Below are 12520 nucleotides of genomic sequence, written 5' to 3'. Positions count from 1 at the left end.
TCAGCTGTGTGATGTCATATTGCCGCATCTACGGATGCTGCTAGATATGGGACGGAGGGCTTTTTCCCTTTTCTGTCCTGGACTCTCTGTGAGTCCCTCAGGTGACTGTGCACTGTAAATCCTGGGCGTTGCTTCAGGTTTATTGGTGTGTGATCCCTGCGCGCACGGCGTTTTACATTGGGTTCCCGTAGCATCTTAGCTAAGACGCAGTACGAGAGAGCTCTCATAAGAGAACTTACTCGGTTACTAAACGTAACCTCGGTTCTCTTTAGAAGAGCGAACGAGTACTGCGTTCTCTGCCGTGTGTACGATTCACTCTGGTTCGCTTCGGCGATGAAATAAATCAGGTGAGTCAGCCTTTTCGAGCTCCTTTTATAGGTTGGGCCACACCCGTTTCAGCGGGAAGTGGCAAGAAGGGCGCGAAGCGTGCGCTCGATAGGCTGTGCAGTTGCCGCAGAACAAGCCAATGAGCGAACGAGCCGTCTTGCCTATGGCTGTGTACTGCTGCAAATGTGCTTTACAAAAATACAAAATTAAGGATAATTTTTTGCTTCAGTATTTCGTGAAAAGAGACTTTTCCCGTAGCGTCTTAGCTAAGACGCAGTACTCGTTCGCTCTTCTAGAGAGAACCGAGGTTACGTTTAGTAACCGAGTACGTTTCTTCAGATGCATTTTTGTTGTAACGGATTTACAAAAAATGACTTGAATGCATCAGTATTTTAAAAACTACATACTAATCAGTAATGTTTTGTATCATATGCCATTGTTTTCTAGCCACAATGAATGAATTCATGGACTTAAATCATAGCTGATTGATTTCCAGCTTTTTGTAGATTTTTAACACATTTATAATGTTACAAAAGATTTAAATAAATATATTTTTTATATATATATATAACTTTGTATTCGTCAAAGAATCCTTAAAAATGTTTGCCCGTTTCCACAGAAAACATAGCTGTTTTCAACATTGATGATGATGATGATAATAAAATGCACCAAATCATCATATTAGTATGATTTTTGAAGGACAAGGGACACTGAAGACTGGAGTAATGGCTGCTAAAAATTCAAGCAAATTATTTCATTCATTAATTTATAATATATCGTTTTTATTGTATTTTTGATCAGATAAATGCAGCCTTGGTGACCCCAAGAGACATCTCTGAAATCTATCAATCAGTCATTGATTTAAAAAAATGTTGTTAGTTAGTTAAACCTTTGTTTTTTTTTTTTGTTTTTTTTTTTTTTTGTGGTGGGCCTGGTGAAAATGTTAGCAGAACAAGTGGCTTGACTGGGACAAAATTCTTCTGCAAGCAATTAATCACAAATATAACATTTCAGCATTTAAATGGACTTGATTTTCTCCCCATCTGCGATCACAGATTGGGATGGCTAATGAAGGCCTTGTGACTGTGTGTGTGTTCTTTTTGTGCCACCAGCTAGTCAACACCATGATATATGTGGATCAGAGAGATTAGTCACATAAAATTATAGCTCAGGTGTTTGGTTTAAAAGAAAGTGCCCAGAACTGACTTCCTTTGAGCAAAGAAACTAACAGGAAGGTCGTGGGAAAAGGACATGCTTGCAGGTTCCAGGAGGGCCACTGAGCTGAACGGCTGTAGTTTGTGTAAATGCAGCAATCAGATCTCACACTTACTATATCCTGCTGACTCATGCCCACTCGTTCATCCAGCCCAAACTGTAGCAGACATCCCCTGACAGGCTCCTGGAGTGGCAGTTTGACTCATCTGATATCAAACCTTTTCTGATTCATTAAGCCCCTGTGGCCCCTTCCCTACCTCATCCCAAACCTTGCCGCAAACCTCACACTTAATAGGAAGACATCTGCGCTGTCCTTCTCCTCTGCTACGCAGAACATTGTGCCCTGAACTTCGAGTTGTGCCAGTGATAATGTGGGAACAGAACGGAGAGCAGGCGACCGTTTCAGAGGCCAAGATGGAGACGAGTGGTGGGACGTTACATTTGACTACAGATCAAATTCAGGTTCTGAGAACGAGTATCGCCACAGGCCAAGGTTCACCTGGCACCATGCATTCTAACGGCAGTTAACTTGGCAGTGTTTCGGTTTCCAAGTCACGCCCTGAAAAATATACAAACACAGAGAACAGTAGCGCTGTGATAAAGAGGACGAGAGGGTGGAAGCAGACTGAGATTGTGCTCAATTCAATCTCTCTCTCTCTCTCTTTTTCTCTGAATGTGTTTGGTTCAAAGGTGAACAAGGACATCTAACCTGCTGACCTCTGGAGTGGCCATGTGTTAACCTGACGATATTCTCTCAAGAAACACCTGCTGTAGGTTTATGCATATATTTCTTTATTATAAACACTCCAATTCAAAGTTTTTTTTATATATATATTGCTTACTGGTTAAAAATAATGTTTAAACATTTTTAAAAGATGTTTGTTTGAGATTAAATGATTCAAAAATACAGAAATATTATAATGGTTTAGATTTTCCTTTTTCTATTTTAATTTTAAATTAATTTTAAAATGTCATTTATACCAGTGATGGCATTGTGCAGTTGTGCTGATTAATATTTTTGTGAAAACTGATGCATTTTTTTCAGGGTTCTTTGATTAATAGAAAATTCAAAAGAATAGCATTAATCAGAAAAATTTTGTAACATTATAATTGTCTTTACTGTCACTTTTGGTCAATTTAACAAATCTTTGCTAGTATTAGTTCTATTGACCCCAAACTTTTGAACACAGTGTAGGTACAGGATGTTTTTTTTTTATTTTTTAAATAACAGAGTACTCAATCTGAAATACTGATTAAGAAAATTATTTTTGCACCAATCCTAATGGATTCAAAGTATGCAAAGATTCATAGTCCGTTCATAATGTCATGATGATTTGACTGTATTCCATACATTATGCATCTCTTGAGTAAAAGAGAAGTTGAAAGTAATGTATTTTTCTTGTAATAGGCTCACTTCAGTCTCACTTCCTCAATTTAAGTAATTCCTATCATCATATAAGCAGAAATAATGACTACTCATACCACTAATAGGATTTAGTAATATTTCTATTAAACCTTTTTATAAATTGGCATGTACAGTTACAGTATAACAACAGTCAACCATCAGTTCAAGAACAGATCACACCATAGGACATAGAATATTTATTTAAGAACACAAACAATGATAAGTTAATTATCAGGTAGTCCACAAATATTGTGGGAATGATATCAACACAGTCAAACAGGAGAAAACATACATGGAAAACCATTTGGGAACAAGTGACCCCAAAAGAAAAGCTTGATCAGAAAATTAAAAATAAAATAAGCGATTACTAACAGTGTTGCTTTTTGAAAATTATAATTTTCATCCAATAAGTAATTAAACTTTTTTTTTTAACCCCCATTCAGATTTATCATTTTTTAAATCAATGTCACATGAAAAAGCAGATGGGGCCAGAATTACAACTTGTGTTGGAGTTCTCAACCTTTTTCCAAACTTGGAAATGAAACAGAATTCCTGAAAAAGCGTTCATGTAGAATTTCCCCCAAAAGCAAGAAACTACAAAATATTATACACATATGAATACGTCATGCAAAGTGGCCAACATGTTGTACAGTAGTATGGTTTAATGTAGCTTTAGCGGCATGGATTTACTCTCCTCAACTGAGAAACAAAACTCAGATAAACATCCCTAAACCAGCAAACCAGCTCCCCCAAAAACTGATTTAAATAAAACTAGGAACAATGATTATAAAATATCCAGATATTTCAGAATCAGATTTCCAACCAACATTTACAATCTTTGAGGATATCATTGAGTTACTGTGTAATGGACAAAGCACAGCATCATGGAAAATCCGGTTTGTGTGCGAAAAAGTGTGTTCAGCTAGTGAGATTCCCTGATTGGTTGAATAGAGTCAGGTAACCAGTGAGGTACGAAAGAGTCCCATTATCCAACGGGTAGAGAAAATGTAAGTCCGATACACAATGTTTGAGTGTGTAAGTTTCACACACTGTACACATGAATGCTTGTATTGAATACTAAAAACCGCAAAAACAGGTCGCTAATCCACATGCAACCTCAACTCGCGTCTTGCATTAAGAACACCAGATTAAAGAATAAAAAGTAAAATGTGAGAAAAGTTGCTGCCTTAGATGCTAGACATCCATCTTTGAGAAAATACCAGAAATAATCCATAGGCGCAATGATCGTAGTCCCATATACGTTAAACTACTCTTTTATTATAGAAAAAAGCTCTGTAAATTTCAGTTGCTTAGTAATACAATGTGCGCTTGTTTCTTTATTTCTCTCATTACCTTTGTGTTGGCTTTCACTCCTCTTCTGTAAATGTCCATGTTGCTTGGTTATTCTTGGTTGAACGCTCTCCCCCTTCATGTTTGGTGAGTGAGAGAAAAACGAGTGCCCCTGACCCTCCCCAACCCTCGCTCTGTGTAGTCCAGGCCCTCATCTCTCGGCCTCCATAGCGACGCTGGCTTTCTGTTCGGTTGTCGCTTGCTGGTTGACAGCTGAGGGCCAGCCTGGGGGCGGGTGGGCTTGTTGGGGGGAAGGCCCCTGAGTCCATAAGCCCTGCTGGTTGGGCATGGGTGGGGTCATGCCCCAGCTGACTGGAGGTGGAGGAGGTGAGGTGGCCATGCTGGGACTGCTGCTGCTGTTGAAGCTTTCCGAGGCTTTGAGTCGCGAGAACATGGTGAGGGCGTCAGGGAAGTTTGGTGGAGTTGCAGGTGTGTTGGCAGGGGTACACATCTAAAAAAACAAAAACAAATGGAGAGTCACAAATGTATTCTTGGATAATGCATCATTTATTCTATAATAATAATACAAATAAAAATCCAATTTTAACTTGCAAAACTGTTATGAAGATGTCTTAATGTTATGGAAAGAAGACTCTTATGTTGACCAAGGCTATATATACACATATAAAACAGTAATATTGTAAAAGATGATTACAATTTAAAATACCGTTTTCTATTTCAAAATTTTGAAAGGTAATGTATTCCTGTCATGGCAAAGCAGCAGTCATTACTCCAGTCATCAGTGTCACATAATCCTTCAGAAAGTGCAAATCAGAAAATTGTAATATGCTGATTTGGTGCTCAAGAAACATTTCTCATTTATTGTCAATAAAATTAATAAAAGTATTTAATTCAAAATCTTACAGACCCCAAACATTTAAACAGTAGTGTAGAAATTTATCTCAATACACTTTAATCAAATCTTGTTGCATCTCGAAAATGATTTTCTTTCATTTCGTGATTGGGACTTATGTCTCAAACCGATCATTCATATCATATAGAGGCCTCTGACTTAAAAATATGACAAGCAGCTAAAACATTTCAGTGGCAAAACTGAATTCTGCTAAGTTGTCCCAGCAGATCATTCTGACATTCCCTCACTTCCTTCACATTCTTTCTGCTTGTGTTGATTGGAGCTCTTCTAACGGTTCAACTTCCTGTTTCTCATTTCTGCCCTGGCATCACCTGCTCTGCCTTCCTCTGTGTGCCGTTCGGTTATTCCATTACCTCTGTGACCTCCCCATTGTCCCCTCTAAACTCGCTGTCTTCTGTCCGCAGCAATTCATGCATTTACAGAGGTAGACAATAGGCCTCATGAGAGCACCCACGCCATCCTGCAATGTTTTCGGTGGTAGGACAACATCACCAACATTTCAAAGGTCGCCACAAATCTGCACAAGGCAGCAATCTGTGTGTTTAATGGGTTTAAGGACTAATATGTGGAGAGAAAGAGATTTTGTCAATGAAAGCTAAATGAATGGACAGCATTACATTGGGATACTTCCTGGTGTGTCCTTGCACAGGTATGAGAAACAGGTCCATATTGTCTTACTGCAGCATTCACACTGGCATCCTTGTCCCATCCTGTCAGCAACCTTCAATAATGCCGCCTGCTGTTTTTATTGACCCACCGTAAGGAAATCTCTCTAAAAACCACCACAATCACCCCATTGTGGCCGGTCAAAAGTCTCAAATGGACCTCATTGTCCCTGGATTGCTTTAATGCAAAAGAGTGTTTGCAACAGGAAGTCTGGATAAAGGGGTTATAAGCCCTTGGTTTGGGAGAGTCGCACAAAATTGCATCCAGCAATGCATGAGTCTACTGGACAGCTGCTGCAGATGTGAAGAAGACAATCAGTGGCTTAACACGGCCGTCAAACCGAGAGCAGATGCATCTGCAGATCCTCCATAATTCAGAAACTTTGACAAAGTGTGCTTCAAGAGGTGTGCCGTACATAAAAACATGTTCTGGCCTACAGCTGGGTTGCTATGGAAATATTTTGGTTGTGAAGACAGATCTGTTGATGAGAAATGAGGTCAGGGTTGGCGTAGAAAAACTAAACCTGCGGTGCACAGCCCAGTCCACATTGTTATACTTCCTTTTTTTTTTTTTTTACACATCTGATTTACTCGAAAACCCAGAGAATGTTATCTCTTTAGGAACACTGTTAAAGCATTTTATACACACACACACACACACACACACACACCAGTTCTTTCTAGTTCTCAAATCTGTTTGACTGAGAGCTTTTTTCCAGGTGTGCAATATTCTAGTGATAACAGATTTCAAACCCACTATAAATATAAAAATGATACTGTTATTGTTTTGTTAATGCGCTTTTTTTTAAGTGGTTTTTTTTTTATTTTTTTTAAAGCGTTATAAGCCATGAACCAGACCAATCTGCTACAATGGGAGTCACAAATTACACACTTTGACTTGAGCAACAAAAAAAGTATTTGAAAATTGTCCAAAAAAGGCACAAAGACTGCAAGTAAGAACTGCAATCCCATTACGCACTGCAAATGGCATAGCTGTATTAAAACCAATAGATAAATATAAAACTATTTAAAAAATGTTGTGTTCTAGACTTCAAAATGTGTGAAATGTTTTTGTGCATTTGGTACACCAAGCACATCTGTAAGCATTTCAGGGGCATAATATTAGGCAGCACCAATCTTGTTCAGTTTACTATTGTTCAAAGAGCCAGACTGTTCCAATCCAAAAACAAGCATTTTCCGGATTGGAACGCTCCTCCCTTCCACTGAAAATAGCTGGAAATATATAACATATAACCAAGGAAAGCTTTGAAAATCCTTTGAACTAAAACAGTGATGCAATTCACCCCTCCATGTTTACACTGTATCTTGAAAGTTCTAGTATAACCACTGTTTTTGACCACTAACCACTGTTTTGCATCCTTCACATGCATGTTTACATGACTCTGGACTGGATTTAAGGAAAGTGAACACACTGTGGCAGATGAAATATAATGATAAGGTTTGTAATGAGATAACTGACAGTTCACTGCAGTGTTCCACTGTAACACAAAACTGTACACCACAGCCTGATCTGCTGTGTGCCGCTCTGAGAGAAAGAGAGACCAAGCTGTCATCAAGCAGGCAGACAATGCCTTTAGGAGGTGCTTTGATATTTCTGACAGTAATTTGTAATCATGTACTGCAGAGATGCAGAGGTTTTTCTGATCTCTGCACTCTTATTATACCGTGTGTGTGTGTCTGTGTGTTCAAGTGTTTGCATATATGTGAACAAATGATCTCTCAGTTCAAGGCTTGATTATTAACCTGAGTGTTTACACAGTACAGAGGGATTTCAGAGCAAAACAATAGGCAAGTATTGTCTAAAAATGGCTAATTTTTTTTTAAGAAAACAAGACTTGATTCATACTTATGTATGTTAAAATCAAGGACGTGATTCTACAGCCAATACTGGCTGCAAGGTCTTCTGTCAAGTGATCGTAAACCGGCAAAAGTTGTTCAGTCAGAGCAGTTTAAATGTCATCCAACTAAAAAAAAAAACATCTAGGAGAGGACGCATTGTACTCAAAAAGAGTTTGGTTTAAGTGGACTAAATGATTGGAGAATTACTGCATACATCACCAAAGACATTTTACTAGAAGGTCCAATTATGATATTTTGATTAAACATTACCATGTAAAAAGAAACATGCATAGATTAATTATTCATAATACGATTTATAACATGCATTTAGAAAATATGGTGAATGAATACTATAAAAACGGCTCCAGTAGCATTCACATAAACGGAGAATGCTCTGTTTATTATAACTGTGCATTGCATGTCGTCTGCTGCTTTAAATGCTTCAGCTCTTTAAAGCCTGGTGGGTTCTGAATGTACATCAGCTGGGAAAACTATTTTGAAAATTGATTACAACAATATCATTTTTCTGTGCCATTACCATTATAGCTATGGTGTGAACAAATGGCTCATAGAATAACAATTATTATTAAAACTTTAGTTATAGTTATTGTCCTTGGTGTGAATGGGCATTAAATACTGTAAAACAATATATGTATTACAAATTATGTCAAACATTATATTATATAACTGAAGCAATAATTGTTCGAATTAAACATTTCGCATTCTGTTTTTCCATTAAACCACAAGCTAACGCTAAGTCTTTTAGCTGCCACCTTGGCATTCCACTTACCGACCACATTTAGTCATTTAGCATCACAAGCAATTTACCATTTCAAGAGACAACGATATTCACAGTTCTGCAGTGACATGTTTCCATATGTCAGCATACAAATCTAGTTCAGACGAGGAAAGGTAAAAGATCATTTTTAAAAAGTTCCTTTTACTCTGGTTGTGATTTTCTCTAAATATTCAAAAATTTGCCTGCTTTCATTGCTCCCAAAGAGTAATCGGGAAGGCTATTTTGATTATCTAAATAGAAGAATATTTTTTGAACAGAAATAAAAATGGCTAACTTTGGGGTTTTGATTCTGCAGGGAGCTACTAGCAGGGGCAGTCTAACCATGTTAAATATCAACCTCTTGGTTTAATACACATGCCTTGCACGTTACTTCTTGTACATCTGCATGCCGGGAAACATTGCCTGTAAATGTGGTTTACTCTTTCTGGCACCAACCATGACATCAACTCAAGGCCAAATACACAAAAATAATCATTGTTTCAGAGTAAAATACTTTGTGTTCACTGCCTTTGATTAGACAATCTAGTGTTTCTTAAGTTCTTAGCCTGTATTTTGTCTTTATAATATTTCATACTGATTGTCCCACTTCCCTAACTCACAGCCTTGACAAGAGAGGACATCTGCTCGTTTTTATGGGCTACATGACTGTAAGGTTGTCAAGATAAGGAGCTTCACTTCATGATCCTTTTAATTAAACTGTCAGTTATCTGCAATTAAAGTCCTGTCATTACTCTAACCTTTCCCCAACCTCTGTCTGTAAGGTGCAGGATTTCAGCTTTAATTCTCATCTGAGAATTAAAATATTGCCAACACCTCCTTAGGTCACACTCGGGAACAAACCACAGTTAAAGTTACCAGAACTTGTACCCCTTCTCCTCAGCCCCAATGCCAGGAATAGAGCCTTTTCTACTCTTTGTGTGTTAAATCCTGTTTTAATTACCATACTTTACCAAAGGATAGCTGGTCATCTTACTAAGGCTTTTCTTTTTTCTTTGGACGTGACTGCATGGTCAGAGCTTCCCTGGACAGAATGCAAGAATTCCTTGGGCCAAATGTTAACTTCTCAAAATGTGAACTTTGTGCTCTTTACAGACCATTATTCTTTGGTAATGAAACTTAAGTTTGAGGTCTAATACTCAAATATAGACATCTATAGAACAGATATAAATCCTTGTTTAATAATTGATTACCTAAATTAAATTACTAGACTAAAATCATGTCAAAAAATATGAATAAAAGTACTGAATATAAGTAGTCTATTTAATATTGAAGATTGAACATTTTTATGGCTCAGCAATTAAAAAACACAAAATAGATGCACCCCTCTCAATGCCACAGTAGTTTCCACTTTACTGTATATATATATATATATATATATATATATATATATATATAGTAATATAATACAGTAACAAAAAGACATACTTTGCATGTCTTGATTTGGACATTTGTCAGGAGTGTATTCTATGTCACTATTAGTCATAAGCAATAAATGCATTTATTTGAATGGACAAAATCCAGAATATCCATCTTTTTTTTCCTACTTTCTAATTACACTGAAAGGGAGCTATTTCAGTGTGCATGACTTTTTTCAGTTTCAGAACCCATATTTCTTTATAAAATGCATAGCTAAGTTTGAAAGAGCTTTTTCTGTGTGATACCCAACTTCCTGTTTGAGTTTTCAGCTCAGCACGTGAGTTATGAGCAATTATTGTAAGCCTACAGCAGCAGGGTCACTCTAGGAGACAAACATCTAATATTACATCTGTCCAGAGCATGATTTCAGCCCTTGACGATCTGCCCATTAACCACAGTTATTTCCCAATAAATTGTTTAACAGTAAAATAAACATCAGTACATACAGATGTTAAGCTTTAGAGGCTTGAACATGTGGCAAACTTTAATTACGGCTGTGATGTTGTGCTTTAAAAATAAATGATATAGTTCACCCAAAACATGGAGTGAACTGCTGAAATATTGCACAACCTGATGTGTAATATGTAACTGTACATAAACAAATGCCAAATTTTTGTTACATAATTTCTGTTTTATCAAAACTAGTCCTAGTCATTTGTGATTACTAAGAATTTTTAGAAATAATTTTGACAATTTTATGATCCAGTTTGACCAATTCACCGACTCCAAAGAATACATCACCCACAAATCACAACAGCATCATCTACAAGATACAATATTTAATAGCAAAACATAAATGTAAAAACTCTTCACTATACAAATTTCCATCACTTCCACAATTTTCAGGACAGAATAGCAATAGTTTACAATAACTTTACAATAAGGTTTCATTGGTTAACATTAGTTAATATAAATGAATAAAACATATTTAAATAAATATAAAGTATAATATAAAAATAAGCATTTATTAATATTCAAAATGAATGTTAATTTTCATAATTTAATAATACATTATTCAAATCATAACTTATCTGTTAACATTATTTACTGGACCTGAGCTAACATGAACAAACAATGAAAAGTTTGGTATGCATTAACTAACACTGACAAAGATTAATAATTACTGTAACAAATTAATTGCTAATTGTGAGTTATAATCAATGCATTAACTAACATTAACTAATGGGAGTTTATTGTAAAGTGTTACCAATATGCCTAATATTTCCAGGTTTTTCACAGAAGTGGAAAACAAAAGGGACAATGTGATATTCCAGAACTTCATCTTCATGATGCACATCAAGGAATTAATCAGGGATACACTGCTCACTGCTTGTGAGACTTTAACTTTGTGGTCATTATTTCATTTTATTTTACTGCAACACTGAAATACTGCCTACCTCGGCACACTACAGTAATAACAGTGAACACACAGTCTGTGTGTGTGTGTGTGTGTGTGTGTATGTGTGTGTGTGTGTGTGTATTTCTGGAAGCCCCGTCTCTCCGCAACATGGCCGACACTATGGCTACAGCTTTACATTGTTATTGTGTTACAGCCACGATGTAAACGGAGCACATATAGTCACATGACAAACACATGCAATATAAAAAAAAGTTAAATGGAATAAAGCAAACTCTTATAAACAATTCTGTCAGATTTCATACTCACCATTTGATGATGGTGACCGTACGGGATATTTGTCTCTTGAAAGAAGGCACTAAGGGCTGTCTGCGAGTGAGAGATCATAACACAGCATTACCTTCCATGTCGAGTAATATGCATTTAAACATATTTATATCACGCTAGACTGGAAACCGTCGGAGTTTCACTTATTTCAGCGAGCTGAGAATGGCTGCAGGATTAAGGCTGATCTAAATGAAAAATGCAAGCACAACATGTATCAGTGTTGAGCTCTGCTGGAGTGTAATCTGTCAGCGGTCATCTTCATTGCATAATGGCATGGGAAGCTACTACAGTGTGTCATGGGGAAGGATTATAGTATTTAATCTGGAGTGAACTCTAATTGGATAGTAGCCTGTCTCTGTTAAGCTTTTCGCAATTGTTATACTATAGAGATGTGTTTAAGTGCCGTTTTATTCCTAATTAAAGCACATGCAGACGGCAGTTATAGATCTGAAATGTCCAAGGAGGAAACTAAAACCTATTTAGGTCATGGTTATTAGTCAATATTAAGGAATGGCAGCCAGACACGCGACAGAGTATGCAATGCATCACATGAACAATGCATTGGGGTAGGCATGCATATGCGCTTACCTCAAACTGCCAATGTGCCGCTTGCAAAAGCTGTTTCGCCTGGTCTGCGGCACATCCAGCTGTCAGGACGAACTGGTTTATCATAACTTGATGTTTGAGTTCATCCATAGTCGCTGGGGTTTATTTCCGAGCCACGACCAATAGTGTTTTACCCGGGACTGTTTTTTTTCTCTCTCTCTTTCTTTTTTGAGATTTAGTCTCACAGCTTTTCTCTTTCAGTCGTTCACCATTACAGCCGGTTGAGCAAACACAAATATTTACTGTAGGAGCGCTGGCGTAATAAGCGCAAGATGATTGGCAGCAGGAAGCAGCCAATCAGAGCGGGGCGGAGGTCATG

General features: G+C 37.2%; 1 protein-coding gene across 1 annotated transcript; it reads right to left on the bottom strand.

Annotated features, from left to right (window-relative positions):
• Positions 1-3589: 3589 nt before the first annotated feature.
• LOC132121418 (UBA-like domain-containing protein 1) lies at positions 3590-12436 on the bottom strand. The gene is made up of 3 exons (XM_059530775.1): positions 12184-12436; positions 11578-11637; positions 3590-4748 (listed from the first exon to the last, which is right to left on the bottom strand). The coding sequence occupies exons 1-3, from the start codon at positions 12289-12291 to the stop codon at positions 4449-4451; spliced, it is 468 nt and encodes a 155-aa protein (XP_059386758.1). The 5' UTR covers positions 12292-12436; the 3' UTR covers positions 3590-4448.
• Between the last annotated feature and the right edge of the window lie 84 nt (positions 12437-12520).

Source organism: Carassius carassius, chromosome 39, assembly GCF_963082965.1.
Source record: "Carassius carassius chromosome 39, fCarCar2.1, whole genome shotgun sequence".
Classification (NCBI taxonomy): Eukaryota; Metazoa; Chordata; class Actinopteri; order Cypriniformes; family Cyprinidae; genus Carassius; species Carassius carassius.
This window is presented reverse-complemented; position numbering and strand designations above follow the sequence as displayed.

Bases quoted from the DNA above. Each gene is read 5' to 3' on its own strand.
- LOC132121418 (XM_059530775.1), bottom strand. From the start codon at position 12,291: ATGGATGAACTCAAACATCAAGTTATGATAAACCAGTTCGTCCTGACA. The intron at 11,638-12,183 runs GTAAGCGCATAT...TCTCACTCGCAG, and splicing joins CGGCACATTGGCAGTTTGAG to ACAGCCCTTAGTGCCTTCTT. The intron at 4,749-11,577 runs GTGAGTATGAAA...TTGTTTTTTTAG, and splicing joins ACGGTCACCATCATCAAATG to ATGTGTACCCCTGCCAACAC.